The 22,698-nt window shown below is 44.9% G+C and overlaps 1 protein-coding gene and 1 long non-coding RNA gene across 2 annotated transcripts in view; one reads left to right on the forward strand and one right to left on the reverse strand.

Moving 5' to 3' along the window:
• The window catches only part of LOC147028785 (uncharacterized), a 213,919-nt gene that overhangs the window by 57,265 nt on the left and 133,956 nt on the right, over positions 1 to 22,698 (reverse strand). The window lies entirely within an intron of this gene.
• LOC147028786 (uncharacterized) lies at positions 7,399 to 12,170 on the forward strand. Its single transcript, XM_085876566.1, has 2 exons — positions 7,399 to 8,244; positions 8,475 to 12,170. The coding sequence occupies exons 1-2, from the start codon at positions 7,399 to 7,401 to the stop codon at positions 8,685 to 8,687; spliced, it is 1,059 nt and encodes a 352-aa protein (XP_085732692.1). The 3' UTR covers positions 8,688 to 12,170.

Genomic DNA, 22,698 nt, shown 5'->3' on the forward strand with positions numbered 1-22,698 from the left:
TAAGCTAACCATATCTTCTTATATCTGCCTTTCTCCGCTGAACTCCTTCAACTATTCGTTGAACCTGTCTCGGATATTGCATTTGCTATTTGGCGAAGATTTCATTGTAGCTCTTTGTAGTCCCTCATTGGCACCATTTTGGATGATTTACATGCCTTTTGAAAGGCACCTGCCAGGTTGGCCGATGCGTACCCTCGGAGTTTATTCGTCCCTCCAACCACTCCTGTGAGTCGGTGGCATTGTCCGTGGAGTTCCCATCTTCATTATCCATGGTGCAGCTTTAACGGCTGACTCGGGTTCTTCTCTATGCTGCGATGATTCAGGGATTCGTCTTCTGAGGACTTGTTGAGCAAAAATAACTACCTGTGTTGACATCACCATTTATGCGCACCCTTCAAACTTTGATCCTTCAAACGGGGCTCACCACCGACCATTCACCCATTAATAACCCTCTGGATTTTACCATGTGCGTTCTGCTTGATTAAGGTGAGTTGCCACATCGAGAGTTGGGAGTTAACGTATCGCTGCATTGCTGCATGGAATGTTTGTGCTTGTTTAATTTGTGGATTCTTTGGAAAGTAATGAGTTGTTGCATTTAATTAATGTTATTGTATGGTAGACATTAAGGATTAATAAATATTTATGACAACGTTACCCTTCTGTCTCCTGTCGCATGTTGGTTTCACCTTTAAAACAACACTAAGGGCACATCAGTCTTCATTTATTTTCTGCCGTGACACTCTCCGGGGGTTACCAGTGCACTTGCTGCAATGCCCTGTGGTCAACATGTACCAACATGCACACACCAATGTTGACGTATTTACCCTGCACACATGAAGTGAAAAACGGGGTTAAACAATTGGTTCACTTTGTCTGTCTTTCTGTGTGTCTGCAGACATCACTCTATGATCGAGGAACTACTTAATTGCAATTGAATGTTATATTTTGAATGCTGTAGAACACGAGTTGGAACATGAATCTGTGGTTTAGCAGTACTTTGGCTCTGTAATTGGGAAAATGTACAGAATGTCATCGCAATCGTAAATGCACAGAAAGGAATAAGGTAAATGTTTTAGTCTTTCTGCCCGTCTGGCAATCAAAAAAATAATAGAAAATCATTCTTTACAGGAAACTTACTGTTTCTAGAGATGCCATAAAGGATCCAAGCAACAGGCACAAATAACTGATTCAACAAGTTATATAAGATGATGTAAAAGACCGTGCAGCAATGGAGATAAATTCCCCAAAAAGTTTTTTTCTTTTCCCTACGGCCTTTAAAATCTTTAATTTATTTAAATTGAATTAAATACTTGAACACTGTAGAACACAACTTGCCTTTGTTGCACTTTCATAAACTTTCCGTTTCGCAGTTCTTGGATAAAATGTTTATGCTGCCTCATGCCGTGAGGGGAGAGTAACTGTGAGATTCAGAATTCAGAAAACTATGGCGGTGTCTCGCAGTTTGGTGAGAGCAAAATGCAAAGCAACAATTGAAAAGACCCTTCCCATGACCTTTTTCTCAATACTGCATGGGGTAAGGCACTCTATGAACTCTCTAATTTATTTATTTGACAGAAGCTTACCTCTTGCAATACTCTTAATGTCGTGCACCTTGTTGACTTCTGCAGTTAATTAAAAGCTCTAGCCCAGGGGTTTTGTCATGGAGGAGTCCTTTGGTGTGATCACACTTCTCAATGATGGCCTCTAACTTTGACTTGTGCAATTGCAAGACATATCCCTGTGGGATGAAATCATTGTGCACCGTTATATTATCATGGAACAACACTTTTCCATTTCATCTATCAGTCATAGTTGTTGATGCCAAAGGGCGGAGGAGCTCCTTGTGAGCCAACGGCCATCCATATCTAGTGCCCAACTGTGTCTGTGGACGTCCTCCTGCAGTTGGGTTACTTTTTAATGAGGAGGTTGGTGGCAGGATTTGCACTCCAGCCACTGTAAAACCCTTCATTCCGCAAAACACACAAACGCAAAAAAATCTGAAAACCCACTCCTGTGCAGCTTCCCTTCGCAGGGCAGCTCACCGGATGACGGGATTGGGGCAAAGCCTTCGGGACCCCCAATCTTTGATGAAAGGAGGGAAACCACGGGGTAACCTCCCTGGGACAGATTGCGGGAGAGTGTGTCGGAGTGGTGCTGAGGTGTCGTCCACCAGACGGCGGTCTCCTTGGGTTAACCTGAGGCGGTCCCTTCGGGTGGATGCCTGGAATGTCCTATCCCGAAGAGAGGATGATCACCTGTTTCTGTTATCAACTGAGCTCAAGCGTTTGGACATCGGCATTGCAGCACTCTCTGAGGTTCGGAGACCGGATTGCGGCGAGATAATGGTGGGTGGTTACACCTACGATTGGTCTGGTCGCTCTGATGGTTACCATACTCAAGGAGTTGCTGTAGCTGTCCAATAAGCTGACCCCAATGATAATTGAGGTAACACCGGTCAACGAGCGTATTATGAGACGAAGGATTCGTCACTCCTTAGGTGTCATTTCCCTGATATCTGTCTATGCTCCGACTGAGGCGAGTGATCTCACCGTGAAGGACACATTCTACGCCACGCTCGAGTCTGTGGTTGATCAGTGCCCCAGACAAGATACACTTCTAGTCTTGGGGGATTTCAATGCATTGACTGGAACTGATAGGGATGGTTATGAGACATGTGTTGGTCCCCATGGGTCAGGAACTATGAATCAGAATAGCACTAAGTTCCTTGACTTTGTAAGAAGTCATGGACTTAGGGTGGCCGGTTCATGGTTTCAGCGCCCACAAGCTCATCGCTGGACTTGGTATTCCAACGCTGGTGGTGTGGCAAAGGAGATTGACCCCATGTCCTCGTTGATGGGCGCTGGAGGATGATCCAGAACTGCAGGGTCTACCGGAGTGCTCAGCTCCTCAATACTGACCACCGGCTTGTTGCAGCAACTCCAAAGCTGCACCTTAAATCCTGGAGAATGGTACCATCTCAGCCTCGGCTGGATTTTGGCAAGCTCAAGGATGGGAGAGTAGCTGAGGAGTTTGCGAACAGGCTGAGTGGACATTTGGGGTGTCTGGGTGCTTTGGGGGGGTCCTGAAGAGTTGTGGAGTGCCTTCAAGACCACCGTCCTTGATGTTGCCAGTGGATGTCTTGGAACTCACCGCAGGGCAAAGAAGAATTTTGTCTCTCAAGGGACACTGGATACCATTGACCAGAGTCGTAGGGCCAGGCTGAATGGCAGAGCTGAGCTGTTCAGGGAGCTGAGGCGTAAAACTGCAGTGCACTAAGGGTGGACAAGGAGGCCTATGTGCGAGGAATCTGTGAGGGGGTAGAGCATCACCTGTGGACAGGTGATTCTCATCCCGCTTACAGGGGAATTCGCGCATTGCGTGCATCCAAACCCATCGGTCGGAGCACTGCAGTTAGAGCAGAGAGTGGTAGGCTCTTAACAGAGGAGTCTGAAGTGAAGGCCCGCTGGGCCGGTTACTTTGAGCGGTTGTACCAGGCTGATCCACCAGCTCTCAAGTTGGACGTCAATGGTGTTATAATCCCTGTTGCTGACCCTCCAATCAATTGTGGTCCACCTTTGCTTGTGAAAACACGGGCTGCGGTGAACCGGTTGAAACAGGGTAAAGCTCCAGGGATCTGTGGCATCCATGCTGAACTTCTCAAGGCTGGTGGAAATGCTGCACTCATGTCGTTGCATGCTGTTTTGTGCTCTGCCTGGAACACAGGTATCATCCCAACTGATTGGAAGAGGGGCCTTGTTGTCCCTCTCTGGAAAGGGAAGGGTGATTGCCAAGACTGCAACAACTCCCGAGGGGTGACGCTGCTCTCAGTGCCGGGCAAGGTCTTTGCTCGGATAATTCTTGATAGGGTTCACCACCATCTGCTTGAGCACCAGCGTCCAGAGCAGTCAGGCTTTACACCAAAGAGGTCAACGATTGACCGTATTCTTGCTCTTCGTGTCCTCACCGAACGCAGACGAGCGTTTTGGCAGGGGCTGCTTACAGCCTATGTTGATCTCTTTAAAGCGTTTGATTCAGTGAATCGGGATGCCCTCTGGAGGATTCTTGGTCTTCGTGGGGTGCCACCAAAACTGATCGATCTGATGTCTGAACTCTACTCTGGTACTGAGAGTGCTGTGAAGTGTGGTGGTACCATCTCTGACTTATTTCCAGTTGTTACTGGAGTTCATCAGGGGTGTGTACTGGCCCCCACACTTTTCAGCACTTGTATGGACTGGATTTTAGGGAGGATGTTGGAAAGATCAAGCTGCGGTGCATCGTTTGGGAATGTCAAGATCTCGGACCTTGATTTTGCAGATGATGCAGTCATTCTTGCGGAGACTTCAGATAAGCTTTTGGGGGTCCTCGAGGTGCTGAATGAGGGGTCGGAGCCGCTGGGATTATGGGTTTCCTGGGTCAAAACTAAGATCCAGGCTTTCATGGACATCTCGGATGCTGCTATCCTGTCTGTGTCTGTTTGTGGTGAGGATGTTGAGGTCGTGGAGAGATTCACTTACCTTGGCAGTGATATTCCTGTCTCTGCTGGCTGTGAGTCAGAGGTCAATGGACATCTGGGTCGGGTCTGGGGAGTCATGGATTCACTGGATCATGGGGTGTGGCGCTGCCGGTACCTGTGCGGGAGGACGAAAGTCCGAGTCTTCAGGTCCTTGGTGCTTCTAGTCTTGCTCTATGGATGCGAGACTTGGACTCTGACCAATGATCTGAGATGGAGACTTAATTCCTTTGGTACCAGGTCTCTTCGGAGAATCCTTGGCTATCGCTGCTCAGATTTTGTGTCCAATGAGCAGTTTTTGAGAGAGACTCGGATGAGATTTGTTACCTGCATGGTTCGTGTGCGTCAGTTGCGGCTGTATCGACATGTGGCTCGTTTTCCTGACGCTGATCCTGCCCACCAGATTCTCTCAGCGAGGGAGTCTCGTAAGTGGAGGAGGCCAATGGGCCGACCACGTGCCTCGTGGTTGCAGCAGGTTGACCAGCATCTCAAGGAGATGGGGATGGGCCTGGCATCTGCCTGGGCGAAGGCCAGACGGAGGCCCCTGGAGTACCGGCCGAAAGTGGACGCAGCAACGCGCTGTTCTGGCACATGCTCCCATACCTGACCTGACCTGTTGATGCCACAAACTACCCATCAATGAAATAATAAGATAATTAAGACATAAAAGGAGTGAGGGGGGGGGAAGATCAAACGACTTAAAAATAAATGACAGGGAAAATATTATGCCACTGCAATAAAATTATATCTGCGAGGCCGAAAAGCTAAAGTGAAGAGATCATATAATGTGGAAACAAATAAGTTAGATACTCCTCTTTATCTTTCCAAGTCCCATCTCCCTTCCTCCTGTCAAAAAGGCAAAGATCACTTTCATTATCACACCATGGTTTCTATTAATACTTAATGTTTTGCTTTACATCTTCTTTACGCAGACCCTGTGACTCGTCAGCAAATTGTGTATGTTTGCAGAAACAAAGCCTTTGCAACCTGTCAGTTCCTATCCTGATGTTTGGATTTTTTCACATCAGGCTGGAGCAAGGCTTGCATACAAAATCCTCAGCTAAAACGGTCTGATACAAAAAACCCTTGCTGCATGCACAATGATTTTATAACAACACAAATCAATGAAACCACCATTTGGAGAAGAGAAACCTTCCCCTGCTGAACATACTGCTGCCCAGGGTGTTTGAAGGTTAATTTGTCAATTGATACAGGTGATGCATTGTCAAACAGGACAGAAGTGACTTGATCCAAGTAAATATACATACATATATATATATATATATATATATATATATATATATATATATATATATATATATATATATATATATATATATATATATATATATATATATATATATTCGGGTGGTCCAAATATATAGAGTTAAAAAAAGTTCCGGATTCTGCTCATGGTACCCCCCAATTTTGTTCATTTGATCATACTGATAAATCATGTGAAGTTTCAGCTTCCTAAGACAATTTTAAAAGGTGGCTCATCAACAATGAAATTTTGCCATATTGCACATTATACGAGCATGTGCCTGATATGGTTATTTAAAGCATTTTTGTGATGAAAATATAATTTCAACGAAATCAACTAAAAGTCCTGTCAGAGAAGTAAATTTGTATTGTCATGACACTAATTTTGAATATTTTGTCTATTTGCAGGAATCACAGAAGCCTTTTTCAAGTACTATGATGCACGATCTGGAACAGCCGATGATTGGTTTGCCATCATGGTCAACAACCATTCTATACTGCATAAATATTCATGAAATACAATATACCGCTTGATTTCGTTTGAGAACTTGGGTTTCTGTTATACTGTAAAGAGGACAAATTACTCAATACTCATTGTCCACAATGGCTTCACGTAATTCAAACTCTGAATCCACTTCTGGGCCTGAGACTAGAAAGCAAACCTATATCAAACTGATAGGTTATGTAGATGAAAAGATCTGTGGAATGAAGCTACCTACTTCACGACAAGTGCTATCTTTGTTCTTAGCCATAAAAGTGAAAACATGACATAAGTGCAAGGTTTGCTGTACGAGAGGTTTCGAAGATGTGGGATATGGCTCGTATTCCGACAACTATTGAACGAAATGCTATTGAAAGACTGGAGAACTTGTTTCATAGATGGAAAAAACTTCTGAAAAATGAAAAGAGACAAACCAAAACTCAACACGCAAACGAAATAACATTCAAAGAAGAAATTGATAAATTGTTTGATATAGCTCATGCTAATGCTATGACACTTATCCAGATTCCCGAGGACAAGGCCTTTTTGACTGATCAGAGAAATGAAAGGAATGGATATATGAGTGGACTAGATATTAAGCTGGCCAAAAAAGAAGAGAGTAAATTGAAGACAAAGATAACAGAACAGACAAAAACTGATAAGGAGGAGAAGCGAAAGTTACAGGAAAGAACACTACCAGCTGATGTAAGTAGTGAGTCTTGTGATTATAATGATGATGAAAGCAATAAAAAAGACAGTGATGAAGAATTCAAACATAATGCTTTAAACACGCCTCCCACTGTAAAGAGCCCACAGTCGAAGCACATAGTGACTGTGACATCAAAGCTGGCAACTGCTCTGGACAGGACAAATATAAGTGACCGAAAAGCGATGTTTGTTCTCACTGCAGCAATGGAGAGTGCTGGCCATAACATAGACCAAGTAAGACCAAGTAACACTCACCCGCTCATCTATTAGAAGAACAAGGATTGACAACAGATCCAAAGAAGCCGCGAGAATAAAGGAGCAATTTAATATCCCTGATGATCTACCTTTAACAATACACTGGGATGGAAAAAAATTGCCAGACATATCAGGGGAAGACAATGTGGACAGAACAGCAGTCTTAGTATCAGGTTGTGGCATGGACAAGCTTCTTGGGGTACCAAAAACACATGATGGGACTGGTAAAACCGTTTCTGATGCAGTGCTGAAAACGATTCAAGACTGGAATCTTCAGCACCAAATTGCTTGTATGTGTTTCGACACAACAGCCGCAAACACAGGGAGACTATCTGGGGCTTGCCATCTACTTGAAGACAAACTAGGGAGAGGACTGTTATATGTTGCCTGCAGACATCATGTACATGAAATTATTCTTGCTGACGTATTCAAGTGTTATATGGGCCCTTCGTCTGGGCCAGACATTGGACTCTTTAAGCGGTTCAAGAAGAAATGGTCATCATTTGACAAGCAGCAATATGCAAATGCACTTCATGACCAGCAATGTTCTAAAATTCTACAAGATCATGAATCCCTAAAGAATGACATAATTCAGTTTGCAACAGGGGTGCATCAGTCATCTAAACAGCCTAGAGACGATTACCGTGAACTGTTGGAGCTCACTATTATTTTTCTGGGTGGGATACCACCACGAGGTATACATATTATGGCACCAGGGGCAGTCCACAGAGTCAGATGGATGGCAAAAGCCTTATATGCCATCAAAGTATGGATGTTCAAAGGACAGTTTAAACTGACAGCAAGAGAGGAGAAGGGATTGAGAGATCTTTGCATGTTCATCTGTCTTCTGTACACAAAAGCATGGACTACTTGCCCAATCGCTTCCGTTGCTCCAGCAAATGATCTAAACTTACTGAAAGATACAACTAATTTCAAAAATGTGAATGGTTCTGTTTCTGAGGTTGCCAAGAAAGCTCTCTTGAGACATCTATGGTACCTGAGTGAAGAGTTAGTAGCACTCTCATTTTTTTTTATAATAACACAAATTATTCAACTAAGAGGAATATGGTGATTGCTCTGGAGAAACCAGGTTCTGCACTTTCTCCAAAACGTGTAGATATTCCATCCAGTGGATATATCTGCCATCACTCTTGCTGACTTTGTTAGTGTTTCAACTCTGCGGTTTTTTGAAATCCTGAAACTGCCGTATGAATTTCTAATTAAATGATCCTGAACAATGGGGGGGTCTCTGAACAGTATCAAGCTGCTAAAAAATGTGTTGACAGTTTGAGAGTAGTCAATGATGTCGCAGAAAGGGGTGTGAAACTCATACAAGATTTCAATGACACCATCACAAAGAATGAGGATCAGAAGCAGTATTTGCTGCAGGTGGTCTCTCAGCATCGATCACAGTTTCCCATACCAAATAAATCAGTCCTTAAGACTGTCTGTACATGTTCTATTATGTAATCTTGCTAATGGCCAGTGACCAAATTAAGATTTTGTGTGGTTGCCAGAATGGCCAGTTATATTTTAATAGTCTTCTTACTGTATGTTAGATTTCTGTTTATTATATCATAGTAGCTATTACAGGTATTCGTCCAATTAGCATCAATCACTGCCTTGTAGCACCCATAAAACCTTTTGTAACTTTGTTAACATTTGTAATGATGGCAATAACATGTGAAAATCGCCTTATGGTTACTAGGCTAGTGGCCAAATTAAAAAGGGGCCTAAAATTGTGAGAAACCCCTACCCATGGTAGAACAAGTCACAACCTACTTTTTCTTGAAGTGGGATGTTTGGGGAGTGAAAAAATCATGGTTATGAACCTGAGATCATTGCACAACATTTTGAAAATCACGTTTAAATATGTACCACTGCAGACTGCAAAAATGGATTTAATCGCCACAGATTTTGGCTCATATATTTGTTAATACTGGTGCTACTAACACAAATTTAGTACCAAAATGTGCGGAATGATGACACATATATCTGTAAAAACCAATTGTGATGTAACAAAGGCTTTTGTGTGACCTACACGCAAAAATAGTGGAATTTTACTCAACAAATCAGCTTCGGGTTTACCAATATATATCAACAAAAATATTAATTACTTCAAAAATATTGGACTTGCAGTCATACTTGTTACATCAACATAATCCAAGTTTATTTACCCTTTGAAAAATATATCTAATGATATAATTGTCACTGAAATTATATAGTTATAACTGAAATCATATGTCGCCCCACTAATGCTGACCGATAGAAATCCCGAAGCAGATATGCAACATGAAGAATTGACTTAAGATTCTGACACAATTGTGAAGTGACTTTTATAGACATCATGATGATATAAGCTATTTCACATATGACGATAATGAATTCATAACATGCACTGTAACTTATGTACATGTATTACATGAAGTAATACATGTAATAGATTTAAAAGTTCAGTCACGCTCTTCATCAGTGCTGTCGTCAAAGACAACAGAATCATCAACATTTGGACAATCGTCTGCACTACACAAGCAGAATTCAGTGCAGGTCAGTCCTGCAGAGATACAATGACATGTTCTGCTCTGCCTACAGTCATCGTCGGTGCAGCGTAGCTTTTGAAGAACTTTGGGGATGTAAATATCCTCTGAGGCAGTTTGATCAACAGCTACAGACGTGAGGAAACATCTCACCTCATCATAGGACACACAGTGTCCTAATTCATGAAGCATGTCAATGAGATGTTCCCAATTCATGATGCACCTGCAAGGCTAAACCAAGCGTTATTGTGGAGTACACTCGACGGCTCTGATATTATATTGTGACAAATGGCGATCGTCCTCAGGTTGTTCTTCATAACACCTTCATCACTACAGCTGGTTACATTCGTGTGTGATTTCTCACTGGTGCACCACTGAATAAAGTCGTATAGTGTATTAGGAACAAATTCTGCACAGTGCTGAATATCTGTTTCCTCGACAGGTGCATACATATTTCTAACATGCTCGATATCAGCCATGTGCTTCCTCAGGATACCAGCTGCAGCATGCAAAGTATGGATTTCACTATCTGTGGCTGATGGTACATCAGACGGGATGTCTTCATATTCTGGTTCATCAGTCATGCTCTGCAGAATCGTGGCTTTTCTCAGGGCATCACATAAGGTCACAGAAGAAGAGTGTATGATGTCAGTGTGGCCATGAAATGTTACACAGACTATTTGGTCATCATAATATTTAGTTAAATCGCTCCTTCAACTTCCAAGTTTTATACTGTTCTGCATTCGTGGCACCCAGTGAAACCAAATATCCAACGTATTCATCTTTCAGATGAACAAAGGTTGTCACTGTCATAGTTTTGGAGAACACAGTTTGTTCCAGATAACATTTCAGTTCATCAAAAGCTTCATCGTGTAATGTGCCCATTGTTTCCTCTCCTGATTTACGAATTGCAGCAGTGATGTTCCTTTCTGAAATATAGTGTGCATAGCATAACCTGTGGTACTTGGCATCATAGGTGAACAAATCTGGAAAGGCAAGCATGCGCATGTGTATTTTATTGTCTTGTCTTTTGTCAGCTGCTGCCAGAACTTTTTCTCTGGTGGACTGTCCAGTTCCTGTAGATACCGGTGTAAGCTTGTTTCTGGAAGTGTTGGATTTTCCACAAATGAAGCAGTTTGTCCTGATGTCAAACCCAGCTGTTTCATTTCTGCTGATTCTTGTGTGTTCTGTTGCCGCAGACGTGCATGGTTGCTGGACACTCACTGGGGTTGGATGTGGAGATATTTGACTTGCTGGTATACTTGGCCCGACACGATTTGTGGAATTATACTTTCAAATCAAGACTCAATATGTCTTGTTGCAAAGGCCAGATACTTTCGTAAACGTCATCTTTTCTGATTTGACTTGCTTTGAAGATTGCACTCAAAACATTAAATGTTTGGTTATTTTTACAACTTCTTGCTTTTTCGGGTTGAGGGGTTTAAAGCATATGATGCAGTGGTCAGTGTCAATTTTACGACGCTTCACAACAGTGGTTCCAGATCCAGAATTGCAGATCAATTGTCAGCACAAGCATCTGAAATGAAATAATTAAAGATAAGTATATATCAGTAGTTTTAGAAAAAGGCAATCAAGCTCAAAATTGATTTTCTGCAACTGTATTTAAAATCATTCTTGTTTGGTTAATGCATATACATGTATTATAAATTAATCAATGTCGGTTACTTTTAGGGGGGGTGACATATGGTTTCGGTAACAACTCTATTAATTCAACTGATTTATCTTTATGAGTTATATTTCTAAAAAGGAGAATGATAGAGGGTTATTTTGATGTAATATGTAGTAATACTCCTCAAATACTTATGAAGAAATTAATTGTTTAGTTGATATTTATTGGTAAACCCGAAGCTGATTTGTTGAGTAAAATTCCACTATTTTTGCCTGTAGGTCACAAAAAAGCCTTTGTTACATCACAAATGGTTTTTACAGATATATATGTCATCATTCCTCACATTTTGGTACAAAATTTGTGTTTGTAGCACCAGTATTAACGAATATATGAGCCAAAATCTGTGGCGATTAAATCCATTTTTGCAGTCTGCAGTGGTACATATGTAAACGTGAATTTCAAAATGTTGTGCAATGATCTCAGGTTCACAACCATGATTTTCTATCTCCCCAAGCATCCCTCTTCAATCAAAAATAGGTTGTGGCTTGTTCTACCTTGGGTAGGGGTATGCCACCCAAAACCTCATTTGGCCACTAGCCTATACAGTTTCATGACTAGCCAAAAATGTACTTATGATTCTATGATGATATTTGTACTTGACGCCATTGTACTATTTTCATGGTTTTAGGCATTAAATTTGAACTTTTCAAATGCATTGAGCCACCTTTTAATATTGTTTGATTCCAAAGGTATTTTAAAATAATGATATTCATGGTAAAATGAAAAACATTGGAGGGTACCATGATGATATTTTTGAATTTCATTTTTTTGGATCACCCTAATGTGTATATATATATATATATATATATATATATATATATATATATATATATATATATATATATATATATATATATATATATATATATATACATACATATATACATACATATATACATACATACATATATACATCTATATATAAATATATATATATATTGTTGTAAATTTCCGCCCGTTCGGCGTGTGGATGACCGCCTTAGCCCAATTGCGGCCGCGCGTGCCCACCGAATGCGCAATCTCGTCGTAGCTTCCAGATCAATGCCGAAACCCAGCTAAGGGTGTTTTTAACACACCATAAACCAGCCAATCCCTCTGTTCAGGCGCTACAGGGTCGATCGCCGAATTGTCGATGTACCAAATTATTCACACAGACAGAGATACCGGGAGTTTATACCTCAACGGGATCTGCACGAAAACAAGCCGCAAAAGTGGCCCATTCCGTATGCGAATGCCGAGCCGTTATATAATCGCCAAGTCCTGTCAGACCAGATCATTTTATCGGCTTTAAAAGCCAGCTAATATGCCGAACGCATCATGGCAGTCAATGTGAGGAAGGGACGCAACGAGTGGGTGACATTCAACAATGGAGACATTTATTTGTACTCAGCACGTAAGCAGTCAATGGGGGGATGGGGACAGGACACGAGCAAAAAGCCTACAGCCGATTCCTATTTATTATGTACATGCACTTACACAATTCACTACTTAAGGACGGGCCCACGGACATGGACACGGACACACACACACACACACACACACACACACACACACACACACACACACACACACACACACACACACACACACACACACACACACACACACACACACACAATAAATGGTGGCTGTTGCCTTTAATAGGACCTTCATCTCGGAGGGACAGGCGAGCTGAAAGCCAGGGCCTATCTCGGACCTGCCCACCTCGTGCAGCCTTCGAGCGGCTCAATCCGCGGAGAAGGAAGAGAATGACGACCAATATGGTGACCACCAAGACCAGCCAAGACGAGCCCAGCAGGATGAACCCTCAGCGCGTGCAGACCATGCTGATCACTCAACAGGACGAACTTTCAACGCGCCGATCCCATGGTGTAGAATGAACGAACTCCTGGACTCCTTTTTGCACACAGACGAACGAACTCCTGGACTCCTTTTTGCGCACCGTCGAACGAACTCCTCAGAGCTCTGTCTCTTTACAGACGGACGCTCTTCTGCGCATGCGCCCTCGCACTCCCTCCCACCTGCCAAATCGAGCGGAAAAACCTCGCGACCGGCCAGGCGGAGGTGCGAATCCAGGTGAGGGCGATGTGGTGTAGTCGGCGATCATGTCGGCGGTGCTGGTGCAAACCCGAACAAAAAGGAAACCCATCATTATAAAAAACCGCAGCGCAGGAACATTTCAATACCCGTTAGACTAGGGGAAAGGGCTATCTATAAAACACGTACTTACCGAGATAACTACTCGATAGGAACCTTAATGTTGAGTGCAATAGTTTTCCAAATCTGCAACAATATATTATATATATATATATATATATATATATATATATATATATATATATATATATATATATATATATATATATATATATATATATCTCTGGAAAAAATTAAGAGACCACTGCAAAATTATCAGTTCTTCTGGTTTTACTATTTATAGGTATGTGTTTGAGTGAAATGAACATTTTTGTTTTATTCTATAAACTACTGACAAAATTTCTCCCAAATTCCGAATAAAAATATTGTAATTTAGAGCATTTATTTGCAGAAAATGACAACTGGTCAAAATAACAACAAAGATTCAGTGTTTTCAGACCTCAAATAATACAAACAAAACAAGTTCATATTCATTTTTAAACAACACAATACAAATGTTTTAACTTTGGAAGAGTTCAGAAATCAATATTTTGTGGAACAACCCTGATTTTCAATCACAGCTTTCATGCGTCTTGGCAAGCTCTCCACCAGTCTTTCACATTGCTATTGGGTGACTTTATGCTACTCCTGGCGCAAAAATTCAAGCAGCTCGGCTTTGTTTGATGGCTTGTGACCATCCAACTTCCTCTTGATCACATTCCAGAGGTTTTCAATGGGGTTTAGGTCTGGAGATCGGGCTGGCCATGACAGGGTCTTGATCTGATGGTCCTCCATCCACACCTTGATTGACCTGGCTGTGTGGAATTGAGCAATGTCCTGCTGGAAAAACCAATCCTCAGAGTTGGGGAACATTGTCAGAGCAGAGGGAAGCAAGTGTTCTTCCAGGACAACCTTGTACATGGCTTGATTCATGAGTCCTTCACAAAGACAAATCTGCCCGATTCCAGCCTTGCTGAAGCACCCCCAGATCATCACCGATCCTCCACCAAATTTCACAGTGGGTGCAAGACACTGTGGCTTGTAGGCCTCTCCAGGTCTCCGTCTCACCATTAGATGACCAGGTGTTGGGCAAAGCTGAAAATTAGACTCATCAGAGAAGATGACCTTACTCCAGTCCTCTACGGTCCAATCCTTATAGTCTTTTGCAAACCTCAGCCTGGCTCTTCTTTGCTTCTCATTGATGAAGGCCTTTTTCTAGCTTTGCACGACTTCAGGCCTACCCCGAGGAGCCCGTTTCGAACCGTCCTCGCTGTGCACTTCACCCCAGCTGCCATTTGCCATTCTTTTTGTAGGTCACTTGATGTCATCCTACGGTTGTTGAGTGACATTTGAATGAGTTGGCGGTCATCCCGGTCAGTGGAAAGTCGTTTTCACCCTCTGCCAGTCTGTAGCTTTGTTGTCCCCAATGTCTGCTGCTTGACCTTGTTCTTATGAACCGCCGTCTTTGAAATTTTAAGGATGGAAGCAACGTGACGCTCACTGTCTCCCTCTGCCAGTAAAGCCAGAATTGAACCCTTCTTTTCCTCACTCAAAACTTTTCTTTTCAACTCTTTTGGCATGGTCAATAGATTTTTTGATTCCAATTACTTTTGAGGTACTACTAGCACTGTTTTTGCCATCCAGCTGGTCCTATTGCAAGAGGATAGTGATGACCACAACAGTGGTTTTTACACTTTTCCTTGTTAAATAAGATTCGGTTCAGGTGATCACCAAATCACTACCTCACTAAGAATGAGGTGTGCCTGTGTTGGAATTCAACAGACACTGGAATGGAAAGGCTGCCAAACAGGGCAGTACCTGCAGCACGCACGATGATCCTGGCACACATGGTAATGAATGGATGGGGCAAATGCAACAAGGGCTGGCAGGCATGGGGCAAGGTAAAGGCAGGCAGACAAGGCAAGGCAAGGCGAGACAAGGCCATTGTAGAAAAACGGCCTGGTGGTGAAGCTGACAGGCACAGGCCTTGCAATAAAACAGCCGGCAGATGAAAGACCGGCACAGGCCTTGCAGCAAAACAGCCGGCAGATGAATGACCAGCACAGGCCTTGCAGTAAAACAGCCGGCAGATGAACTGACCGGCACAGGCCTTGCAGTAGAACAGCCGGCAGATGAATGACCAGCACAGGCCTTGCAGTAAAACAGCCGGCAGATGAACTGACCGGCACAGGCCTTGTAGCAAAACAGCCGACAGATGAATGACCGGCACAGGCCTTGCAGTAAAACAGCCGGCAGATGAATGACCGGCACAGGCCTTGCAGTAATGAGGTTCGTGGAGGGAGTGCGGTGGTACTGGCCACTCGGAAGGCAGGCTCGGACCTACCCTACTGTCTCCCTCCCAACCTAACGCCTTTGCTTGTCTCTGTTCATACCCACTCCCTTAATTTGCAAAAAAACCCCAATTTAGCCCATCTTTTTTTTTTTCGTTTTATTTTTACTTTTATTTCCCTTCTATAATTTTGTCTCCCTAACCCCCTTTATGGTCTCTGTTCGGCTAACCTATTGTCATCTAGCCTACTCCCAACCCCTACATTCCCTTCCTGGAGGGGAATGAGGGAGAGCTTGCGTCCTGTGTCGAGGCCCAATGAAGCCTCAGAATGGCCACCTCAGATCTCAGCGATCTCAACCCAAGGTGAGTCCAGCCGCCCATGATGAGAGCGAAGGGATGGATGGTGCAGAGGGGTACATCTCTCTATCTACCCTAACCATTTAACTTTTAACTAACTTTTAACCCTAACAAATCGGCTTTCCAAAAGCGCCTTTCGCTTAAACTACTCGTTCTACCAACAAAGATTCATGTCGCCTGTGTTGGTGTCCTCTCAAATTTGGGCCTGGCCCTCCAATTTTCCTCCCGTGCCCTCACACGGTCTCATGGCTGGGACGCGTGGCTCCCTTGGCAGGAACTACTCTCTGCCGATTCTCCAACGATGGCACCCCCGGGCACTTCAACTGTCTCCGAGCCTACCAGCTCCCTAAACACTGGGGAGTGCCCTCCCTGGCGACTCCCCTGAAATGCTCACGTGGCAGGCTGGTGCCCCGGGCCCCTTCCCTGGGTGCCCATGCCCAATGCACTGCCCACGTGGCCAATGGCACCCTGGGCCCCGCATCATGCGGGCCCATCCGACCCCACTACGCTATCCCGGCCCCCACTGGACCCTTGGCCTACCGCTGCCAACTAGTCCAGTGCCCGGGGTACCCACTAAGCGATACTTACCATTCGCAGCCACGCTCCCAGCCCGTCAACAGGGCTCCTGCTCCCCTCCAAATGAGTTTCGAGCCTACATTCCCACCAACAGCAAAACGACCTCCATTTTGTCAATTTAACTAACCCACTAACTCACATTATACTGACCCCGGGGTCCCTTGGGTGGGAGTCACTCCTCCCCCCAATCACTCATTGCACCATGCATTCCACATTCACTCCATTCACACAGGCTCGCTGGCCTTACTCACTCATCAAGTACATTTTCCATTCTCTTTCACTCCATCGCTGATCATATATATATATATATATATATATATATATATATATATATATATATATATATATATATATATATATATATATACAGATTACAGATACAGTCATGCGCCGCTTAACGACGTTCTGGGCAACGACGGATCGCATATACGACGGATCTGCCAGCTCTGGAAAAAAAAAATGGAAAAAAAATGTAACTGATAAATTCCGATCGCGGAGTGATATAGCCTCGTATAAAAATAGCACATACAATTATGTACACTCTTCTTCTTCTTCTTCTTCTTTCGGCTGCTCCCTTTAGGGGTCGCTACAGCGGATCATCCGTATGATCCGCATAGTGATTTGGCACATGTTTTACGCCGGATGCCCTTCCTGACGCAACCCTGGTCGCCTCTTACGACACAGGGATATGGTACACCTATTTTAACCGGGGTATACACCGGCCCAGTATACTGGTACTCATTACGCCGACCTCGGAAGGATGACAGGCTGAGTCAACCCCCTGGTGTATTAATTCAGTGGCCCAACGGGGACTTGAACTCAGGACCTTTTTGATCCCAAGCCGCTGCCCTAACCACTGCGCCAACACCAGGCTATATACAATTATGTACACTGTACAGTACATAATACCTCATAATGATAATAAACGACAGTGTGGCCCTGTTACAATGCGATTGTTGAAGTCCATAAAACGTCATCGGAAAAATAACAGGATCGTGCTAAATCGGGATTCAAGGAAATCGGCTTTCAAACTGAACCAATGTTTCCACGTTTACCTTCGAGCAAATAAATTACCTTTGAATTGAAGAATTCCGCAAATAAATCGTTGTTCTTCGTCGACATTAAAACACAGGGTTGTTTTTAGTGAAGTTTTATATGTTGTTAAAACAATCGCAATGTTCTGAAAATATATATCACAATTGACAGGTGCTCGTTTCTTCATTTGTAAATTATAACATCGATGCAATGATTACGTATTTATAAAATCCAAACGCTAATTATTCTCCTTTCTATAATCGATGTGAGGAAAATGTAAGCTGCTGCTAACAACACCGATGGCCATCATGAACAGCACAAAGGTAAATCTAACGTGTCTTCCACCTCTCTTGGATGTGTTACAATTGCCGACAATATTCAGTACAGTAACATGCTGTATAGGTTTGTATCCGAGGAGCAATAGGCTATACCATATAGCCTAGCTGTCTCGGTTTGTGGAAGTAAGATGTTCGAAAACGAAAAAAAAAAATGATGTTCGCACAACGACGAGGTCGCTTAACGACGCGTTTCTCAGAACGTAACTCCGTCGTTAAGTGGGGCATGACTGTGTGTGTGTGTGTGTGTGTATGTGTGTATGTGTGTATGTGTGTATGTGTGTATGTGTGTATGTGTGTATGTGTGTATGTGTGTATGTGTGTATGTGTGTATGTATGTATGTATGTATGTATGTATGTATGTATGTATGTATGTATGTATGTATGTATGTATGTATGTATGTATGTATGTATGTATGTACATATATATATATATATACATATATATATATACATATATATATATATATATATATATATATATATATATATATATATATATATATATATATATATATATATATATATATATATATATATATATGGAGCCTGGTGTTGGCGCAGTGGTTAGGGCAGCGGCTTGGGATCCAAAAGGTCCTGAGTTCAAGCCCCATTGGGCCACTGAATTAATACACCAGGGGGTTGACTCAGCCTGTCATCCTTCCGAGGTCAGCGAAATGAGTACCAGTGTACTGGGCCGGTGTATACCCTGGTTAAAATAGGTGTACCATATCCCTGTGTCGTAAGAGGCGACCAGGGTTGCGTCAGGAAGGGCATCCGGCGTAAAACATGTGCCAAATCACTATGCGGATCATACGGATGATCCGCTGTGGCGACCCCTAAAGGGAGCAGCCGAAAGAAGAAGAAGATATATATGGATATGTATATCATATATATATATATATATATATATATATATATATATATATATATATATATATATACATTTATATATATATATATACATTTATATATATATATATATATACATTTATATATATATATACATATATTGTTACGGCTGTGGAAATTCGCAAACCACCATTCAGGTCCCGTAGGTGAGATATCTCTAAGTACATGTGATGTTAGCCCCAAACCCGTTGTTTAGAGGGAATTTATGTGATCCATTTGGGCTGCAATGCTTTGAGATAGCCGTTTTTCTGTTCTATCTTTATTTTGAACCAACCAAGTCACAACCACCAACCACAACGCCGCTTCACAACAACCACAACCACACCTGCCTCTCAACAACCACGCCATCCTCACCACTCTGCCAGCAACCGTCAAAATCTCCACGAACACAAAAGGGGAACAACAACAACTCCCACCCCAGTTTCTCTGGTAAACAAGAATGACGGTTGGAACTCAACTCCCGCCCCGATTTCTCTGTCAAACAAGAATGACGGTTGGAAACTCAACTCCCGCACCGATTTCTCAGGTGGAATGCTCCCCCCCCCCGCGTGCCACGAAGGGAGGGGCGGGGTGCCGGGGAAATAAAAGGGTGCACGGAGGCGCCGTGAGGAGGAAGTCAGGTCAGAGGAGGTCAGCTCAGGGCGTCGGTGAGAGTGTTAGTATCAGTCGGCGGTTCGTGGTCTTCTGCCCGTCTGGGTCTTGGAGAAGCGGTCCGTAGAGCGACTCGCTCGTTGGAGCTTGCAGTCGGTGGAGAGTCCGGACGTCGTGGAGGGGACGCGGACTGGAGGTGCCGCTCTGCCAGCTGTGTCACGCGGACCTGCGCGTTCGTACAGGGAGCGCCGGAGAGAGCTCGCCTACCATCGTACCGCGAGGGTGCAGGTAACCTGCAACGGTCTCGTGGGACTCGTTCGGTCTGCCAAGTCCCACGCCATAAAGGCCCACGGGCCCCGTCTGCCCCCTTGTCTTTGAGGGTGGCCTTTTCTTTTGTTTTTGTATGGATCTTGTGGCGCCGTGTCTTGTGAAGTGGAACTGTATAAAAGTGTTTCCGTGTGTATGCGTCAGTCGGTCGTATTACATTTGCTTTTTGTGCATTATTGTTTTAATTGCTATATGTGTGCTCTCCGTGTGTCGTGTAAATAAAGTGCTTGCATGTTGAACTGTTCCTGTTTCGCTTTGTCTTTTCTCCATTGACTCTCCATCCTGCTTCACGTTAAGGGTTCGTAGAGGGTGCAAGATCCCGGTAATTAATCTGAACCGTCGAGGTCGACGATAACACTGCTCGGTTATCCCGATAGTACGGAACGGGCCGCCCAAGAGGCTTGTGTCCGGAGTCGACCTGCGGCGAGGTACGATCGCCCGGTTTACCATCCGCGTGGGTACTTAGGTAGGTCGAGTTTGGCGAACAACCCTATCCTACGTGGGTGGCCGATTGGCACGATTGTGGTGAGGTCGAAAGGCCCACCCGTGACTGGCTCCCGGCGATAGTTCCCGGAGGGTCAAGACTGACTTGTCCGTCCGGTGGACGACGTGCCGCGATTCGAGTCACGTGGCTGTTCGCACGCCGACGGGCGCGAATTCGCAACACTGGTGTCCGGGAGTGGGATTCGAATCCCTCCCGCCTCCAAGCTAAATTCACGGGAATCGGTCCAGGGGTGAGAGGAGCGACCCCCGATTCCCTCCAAATTACGAGCAGGCTAAATTAACCCCTAACGAGAAATAAGATGGAGTCTCAAGGCGAGCAGGAGCCAGGGGTATTAGAAATGGATGTATAATTGTTCGAATCCATGGTCCAGGATGAAATCCCCGTGCAGGAAATGTTGGTTGTGCAGGAACACGAACTCCCCCAACTGAACCCAGAGCCCGAAATTGGTGCGGCGGCGGTGTATGACACCTCCCTCTCCACCAAAAACCCCCGATCCTCGCCGAATCGGCTCAGCCGAGTGCACTCGACGTGGCCCAGCTATTCGCCATGCTGGCAAAGATAAATGCAAATATAAACAACAAAATGGATACGAATACGCAACAAATGAAAAACGAATTGAAGGAAGAAATGAGAGAAATGCGGGGTGAGACGCAGAACATGGGCCGAAGCCTGCAGGCGGGCATGAAGGCAATAATAGGGGAGTGCGTAATGGCGACTCCACGTGTGGGAGCGAACGAGCTGGGAGGGGGTGCAAAGGCTGTCAGGCCCGCAATGGAGGCGGGTGAGGACAAAGTAATTCGGGGGACGTGTTGGGCGAGAAGTGTGAAGGTGACGGAGAGGGCAACAGTGACGGTGACCGAGAGGGAAAAACTAATTGGGGTGATGGAGACGTGCACGAGGGAGATAACAAGGGAAGAGACGGAAATAATAGTTGAGACGAGGGAGATGACGGAAATAATAGAGACACGGGAGATAGAGGGTGAATTGGACGGGATTGAAGACGAGCACACACACACGGAGGTAGTGGAGGATAATGGGGGTGAGCTCGCAGAACGTGTAGGGACCCGGTGCGAGCAGTTGGATAGCCTCCTTCGGGAACGGAGGGAGACGCTATTCCCCATCAAAGCTGATCACGACCAGGTGGGTTCCGTCGTGCCAGGCGAGTTGGAGGGGAGGAGTGCTGCGAACGGGTGCACGGAGAGCTTGGGGGGTATAGAGGCCCTGGAAACCCTGGGGGTGGCACTTATCCCCAGCGTGATTGTCCCTAACATGAATGTCCCGGTGTGTGTGGTGCAAGGTGTGAGTGCGCCCCCGTGTGTGGAAGCGACCGCGTGTGTGAGTAAAATGGTGTGCGAGGCTGCGAGTGGGCCGAAGTGCGTTCCTCCCAGCACTCCGGGTGTGAGTGGAAACCCGTGTATGAGTGAGACACCGCGGGCGAGTGCTTCCGCGTGTGTGAGTGGTATGGTTTGTGTGAGGGAAATGGCACGAGTGAGTGAGCGGCCGAGTGTGAGAGAGACCGTGTGTGTGAGAGAGCGGTATGTAAGGGAGATGTCGGTCGGCATGCGGGAGCATGCAGCCGCGTCTCCCGGGGTGAGTGTAATGGAGTGGAGTGTGAGCGTCGTAACACGCAGGTGTGCGTGGTTTGAATGGCGACGACAACGGCGACAGAGACACGGGCCGGGTAGTGGCCGTAGATGTATTGGGGACCGTGCCGGGTTCACCCAGCAGCGAGCGCGAGGTCCGTGCTGTGCAACGCACGAGGCCGCCACGTGCTCAGCTGCGGGAGTGAAGCCCGGTCCGGAAACGCCAGCGGTGGATTTGCCGATCCCGCGGACGGACAAAGTCTAGGCAGGTAGACGGATTTGGACCGGACGGGTTCTCCACGCGAGCTTGTGTTCAGCTCCAACGGGCAGAGCACATGTGCTCGCGTGGGGAGCCCTCAGAGTGTGAGATTTGCTTTTGTGGTGCGCACGGTGACGTCATGGCTGCACGTGGGGTTGGAATCCGGCAGGAGGGGTATCCCTGCCGGATGGTACCGTCCAAGAGGGACGAGGTACACGTGCAGCTGCATGACGTCACGGGCAGGTGCAAAGTACGCAAGCTGTGAGTTGCCGCGCTGGTAATGCGCAAATTTGATTTAAAAAAAAAAAAAAGAAAAAACATTTTAACAAAAGCAAGCCTCACTTTCGG

Source organism: Eptatretus burgeri, chromosome 4 (assembly GCF_056783735.1).
Source record: "Eptatretus burgeri isolate ZD-2024b chromosome 4, Ebu_testis_v1, whole genome shotgun sequence".
NCBI classification, from domain to species: Eukaryota; Metazoa; Chordata; class Myxini; order Myxiniformes; family Myxinidae; genus Eptatretus; species Eptatretus burgeri.